The following is a 6,043-nucleotide window of genomic DNA, read 5'->3' as shown; positions in this document are numbered from 1 at the left end:
GGTCAACCTAAATTACTTAGGGCCTAAGTTGCTGAGGCTAGCCTCAAACTGTGTTCCTCCTGCCTCAGCCTCTCAAGTCATGGCTAGAGTGTTATGTTCTGATAAATGATCTGGCTTTCTGCTTTCTCTTGGTATATGGAGTGCACCAAAGTATTGAGTCCTTCATCAAAGAAATCAGTCCCACCCCCCCCAGTCCCGTACCCGGGATTGAACTCAGGGGCATCTGACCTGACCCAAGCCACATCACCAGCCCTATTTTTTTTTTTTGTGTGTGTGTGTGTGTAAATGAACCTTTATTTTGTGGTGCTGATAATTGAACCCAGTGCCTCACACATGCTAGGTAAGCACTCTATCACTGAGCCACATCCCCAGCCCTAAAGACAGGGTCTCACTGAGTTCTTTAGTCCTCACTTTTGCTGAGGCTGGCTTTGAACTCATGATCCTGTCTTAGCTTCTGGAGCCACTGGTGTTACAGGTGTGCATCACCATGCCCGGCTAAAGAAATCAATTCTTAATAGTCAAGCAGACACATACCTTTTGTTAACACAAAAATATTCTAAACCAAACCTTAAGTATAAATGATAAGCAAATAATGGCTTCCTTTAACTTTAGATATGTCACCCAGTTTCCTGCTCCCAATAAATTCGACAACACAATCCATGAGAGTTGGGATAGAAGTTTAATGACCAGGTTGCCCCTTGTTTTGAATGAGAAAGTCATCCAGAAATCTGTACCACACAGCAGGAAAGTCCCATCACTGCCTCATTTTACTTGGTCTGTTTTGGCAGGAAGCCACTGACAGGCCAGCAGGTAGGCACATGTTTAGACAAACAAAAAAGTCAAAGATAAAATTTCCTGACTTTACCTGCTTTGTGGCAATAGTTTTCCGTCTAAAAATCCTACCTTGTTTTATACCATTTGCCTACTCTTATAAAAGTACATCATTCTTGCCTAAACAGGAAAATTAAAGTTTATATGGAAATTCAAAGGAACACAAATTAACATTAGCACATGATCAAAGATAAAATCCAGAGATTGATTCTATTAGGAAGCCCAGTTTGAGAACTGATAGTCTTTGAGTAACAGCTCAAAAATAATCATTGTACTATGAGGAAAACAGCTGGTCACAGGTATTAAAGAAAATTTCCTGTAGAAATCCCAGCAAACTCCACTACTGAGCTGTGACTAAGAGCTTTCTTTGCGTTCGTGAAGCCTGATAACCTAAGTGCTTTGGCCTTAATTCATTCTGCTTACTTTGCATGTGCACAATGTTATTGGGGATTAAACCCAGGGGTGCTCTCCCTTTGAGCTGCCTCTCCAGCCTTTTTTATTTTGAGACGGTCTCACTGAGTTTCACAGGCTGGTCCTGAACTTGGAGTCCTGCCTCCGCCTCCTGAGAAGCTAGGGTTACAGGTATGTGCCTCCACACCTGTTAGAAAAGACCAAAAGACTAGTAGCTTGAGATTTTTCTACAGTTGGCTTTTCTGTTAGAGAAGCTTAACACATGCTTAATTCAGAACAAACCTTGACAATATTTTAGAGATCAATCTTTATAATGTCTAAACATGGCAGTTAGGGCAATTGTTTATTAAAATGTAAGCAAAGGGGAAAAAGCCATACCATCTTTTAAAATACAGGACCAAATTCCACATCACACCAACTCATTTCACTGTGGATGTACAGCACTGGTTAATATGGCCACCACTACAAAATCATGAGATGCACCCCCATAAATGCTTTTTCAAAAAAACCCACTTTCTTACACATCAACATGAAGAATGGAATTAAGAAAAAAATTTGATATATTTTGTTAGAAAGGTATTTGTAAAGCATTTTTCACCCAAGGGCTATTTAAGATTTTTTTTTTTCAGCTTGACCTAAGGGCTTTTCAATATTTTTATTTGGCCTATACTTCTCCAAAGAAATACTCCCCAACCTAAACAAAATAGGCTAAACTTGCCCTGCATTCTAACATTTGCCAGAGTGGTCTACAACAGACTATAATGCTCCCTTCTAAATGGCAAATATCTTTGAAAATATCAGTTTATTAGCTGTTCACACAAAGTAACATGTTTGACCTAGAAGGTATAAAAGGGGAATTTTCATAGTGGTCCCAGTATAGAGCAAGCATTTCAAACGTATAGGTCATATAGCTCCTCATAATCTTTTTATAGCTTTAGGAACATACTAATTAAATAGGAAAGTAGAACATATCTTTAACAAATCAGACCAAAAAAACAAAACGCCCAAAGTGCCCACAATATGTGTATATACACAAAATATTCAAATAATTTAGAATATGCAACCCATATACAATGTTAACTAGTAACCATAGGAAAAACATGGAAACTGTCCTAGTATACCTTGTACTTTTCTATCTCAAGCGTGTCCAGACAAAAATTAAATTACATAATAAGCCATAGAAATTTTAAAGCTAAAATGCAATGCCAAAAAGAAAAGTGCTTATTAATCACCATTCAAGCAGTGGGGTGAAGCTGCCCGACACAATACACAGTATGGAAATAAGTAACCTTGGTTACTGTTTCCAAGGACACTGGGCTCTTGGCTAACAGGAGCCGAGGTGAGGCTGAACGCAATGATGAGTCATTTTAACAAACATGTACAAAGAAAAATCAGCCTGATGGCATTCCACACTTAGCGAATCCTTATTGGGGTAGGTAACTAAACATTTCAAGTATTAAGCAGATATTAAAAAGTAGTGAACACTTTTCATCACAAAAGGTTTTTGTTGACATCTACTGAATTTTCTTCTGGCACCTCCCAAAGAGTCACTGAACCTATCACTTGATAAACACAGCTGTGATTACATGCAGGAATTTAATCTGATGCATTCTAGAGTCAATCTAGGAAGGAAAACCAATCTAGTGAACAGGTACTTTAAAAAAATATCATTGACATAGGCCACTGTGTCCATACAGCCTTCTCCCCAAAGTATTTCAGCAATATAAATTCCATCAAACTGGGAAACATTCTTGCTAAGGTAGATTCAATTATGGAATCTGCAAGACAGTTAAGCCTGCGTGTTATTTTAGTGCCATAATGAAAACTGTTGCAGTCCAGGATGAAGTGGGGCAGAGACCTCAGGAAAGGTCTGCTAAACACCAGCCCACCTGTCCCGTTACAGACACCACACTCACCTTGCAAAGGCAGAAGGCTCTAGGTGACAAATCAGAAAGCCATCTCAGTTACAAATAGCTGGAGATGGCATCATTGAGAGCAAATGAGAAAAACAGACTTGACTTATCAACACTTCTCTGTGCACCCTGTATACAGTAGGGTAAAGCAGAAGCCACATCAACAGCTGTTTAAAATGCTCTACGACTTTCTTAAAGAATATGTAAAAGGTGTAAGTTGAAACAGCACAATTCCTCCAAGTTTTGTCCCAAAGAGAGAAAACAATTATGTAAAAACAGCAGACATCCAGACAAAAAAATGCAACCTTCTCAAAGTTTACAAATAAAAAACAAGCCTAGGTCAGAAAGCCTAAGTCATACAAAGTGAAACATACTAGATCCAAAATATCTTCATGGAGCACAAAAGCAACAGAGAAATATGTGTCCTAGATTGGTCCATTCTTCCAAGAAATAACAGCCTTTAACATTTGGCTCTGGGTCCTCTGATTTTATGCATTCGGTATAAGCGGCAAAGAAAATCTTACACCAGAGAACATGAGCCTTTTCCTTCTAAAATTTAGTGAGGTTGATGAACAATTTCCTTCCATGCTTCTACGGCATGTATCTCTACCATAAATAGACACGTATCTTACTATCCTGCTCACTAGGCTGGGAGTTCCTCTCTCACCCTGAGTTAATTTTCAGATCTCTCACAGATATGCAGTGCTGGCCCCTATGCAGTCATCTTTGGAAATGTGGAGAGATGCCACTGCAGAGAGATTTTGTTTCACAGCCTTTCCAGATCTTGTCTGGAAAAATAACTAGCCTTTTTGTGGGGCAAAAATGGTTTTCAATGAAGGCTTCAAAGGGGAAGCATATTCATCCTGATGTGCAGGTTTGGGGCCTCTGTCAGAAGTGGATGCTCCTCTCCACTGCAAAGGACTCAGGCATGTTTTGGGAAAGAGTTTTCTTGAAAGGTGACAAGGGTCAGGGGTTCAGTTGTGACAACAAAGATGGTACATCTGCCTTCACTGCCCGCTATTGTCCAATGGAGATGAGCAAAGTTTTTTTCTTTAAGAACATAGAGTATCAGTTTAATCACAATTTCCAGTTTATTCATTACAGATATTTACAAACTAAATGCAGAGAAATGCATTCTACTTCACAGGACCACGTGTTCTAGACATAAAATAAGCACTGGCTTGAACAGTCCTGCCAATACCAGTACCACAATAATAAGTTATTTTTCTTCAAATGTCGAATTCTTCACAGTTTCAGTACTGCAGCAGCAAAACATTCTTTAAAGAAAACTGTGGTCCATATTTTCAAACATCTTTAAGAGAACTAGAAATAAGTGTGTGAACTTCTGTTGTCACATGTGGTTTAGGTAGGCAATTTTATCTCAAATCCAAGAGACTGGCAGTAGGAATCAGAGATCAAAGGTTGTCTATAGGAATGTCGGGGAACTTCCACTGCATTTTCTTTACCTCTTGGGGAATTCATAGATCCATGCAGGTGAACCTTGCAGTACTCATATTCTGTTTATTGACCCTGTCACCCTCAGAGGTGTGACAGAAAAAACACAAAAACAAAACAGTGCTTCCTAAAGGACCTTTTCAGAGCAAGTCAGGCAGGATGAGACCAGGAGGTTTTGGTTCAACACAGTTGATCCAGAAGTTTGCACAGCTGGCGTGATACTGGTGCCCTCCATAGGCCAGCTTGAAACTGTCTGTTTCTGAGTTGAACGCCTGCCGGAAATAGAGATATGGATGGGGCAAGTCAGGTGTTTTCTGCTCCCAAGTGCTTATCAGCAACCAACACATACACCTCACCAGTTGTCACAGAGGCTGAGGCCTGAATGGCACACACACAAAAGCTGAGCAAGTAGCTTGGGAATTCAAGTAACAAAAGTTGTTTACTGCTAATTAAAGGTAGAAAGATTGTTACTATTCAACCTAGTTTCAGCAAAAGAAGGCCAAGTCTTTCCTAGAAAAGGCAGAGGCTGTGGGGATTGGGGAGAGGTCATGACCCGGAACTAAAATTACCAACAGCCACAGATAATTGCCATCCCTTACTGTGCTGAAAGATGCCCTCTAATTGTAACCCCTTAAAATTCTGTGGCTGATTATAGTCCATTTATGGCAGAAAAATTATAGGAGAGTTAGAAAAGAATCAACAACTCTTAGGTCTAATGCCAACAGGAATAGTCCCTCTTATTTGCAGTTCTGCATTCTGCAGTTTCCGTTATCCACAGTGAACTGTGGTTTCACAATATGAACACATATCCTCACTCTTTTGAGAGATCGAAACCACATTCACCTGACTTTTATTATAGTGTATTGCTATAATTATTTTGTTATTGTAACTATTCTCTTACGTTAAACTTTATCATAGGTATGAGCATATAGAAAAAAACATGGCATATGTTGGGCTCAGTACTATCTGAGGTTTCAGGTATCCCCTGGGTGTCTTGGAACATATTCCTTTAGGACAAGGGGAGACTATTGTAGTTAAAAAGTCCCAACAGGTATAGGGTTTATAAAAAAATAATGAACATTAAACACACAAGACTTATTTCCAGATTAGTAATTTCTAAAGGTAGGTTACAGTCAACTGGGGAAAAGTAGTACCAACCTGGACCACTTCTGTGATTAGTTTCCTAAAATGCTAAAAGTAAGTAAATAAAACTCTAAAACCCAACGGATTTGTTTTTGTCTGTTAACAGCTAATTCCTGAAGCTCTCTGATCTCATTCTATGCGTCACTACAACTTCCAGTCTTCCAGAAGTTGCTCATTCTGTTACCCTGTTCACTGCAGAGAAAAATAACTATAACACCAGAAGCCAATTATGAGACACAAGCATGCAAACAAGACAGCAGTGGTCCACACAGATGTTAGTTGATTCAGTC

General features: G+C 39.3%; 1 protein-coding gene across 7 annotated transcripts in view; it reads right to left on the bottom strand.

Moving 5' to 3' along the window:
* Positions 1–2,384: 2,384 nt before the first annotated feature.
* Positions 2,385–6,043, bottom strand: part of Synrg (synergin gamma) — a 67,955-nt gene continuing 64,296 nt past the window's right edge. For all 7 annotated transcript variants that reach the window (XM_026398075.2, XM_026398081.2, XM_026398082.2 and 4 more), the window contains one exon: positions 2,385–4,882. In XM_026398075.2, the coding sequence (XP_026253860.2) occupies positions 4,751–4,882 (132 nt within the window). In that variant the 3' untranslated portion in view covers positions 2,385–4,750. The remainder of the gene's footprint in view (positions 4,883–6,043) is intronic.

This window comes from Urocitellus parryii, chromosome 7 (assembly GCF_045843805.1).
Source record: "Urocitellus parryii isolate mUroPar1 chromosome 7, mUroPar1.hap1, whole genome shotgun sequence".
Taxonomy (NCBI): domain Eukaryota; kingdom Metazoa; phylum Chordata; class Mammalia; order Rodentia; family Sciuridae; genus Urocitellus; species Urocitellus parryii.
The sequence above is the reverse complement of the archived record's forward strand: the minus strand, read 5'-3'. Positions and strand labels throughout refer to the sequence as shown.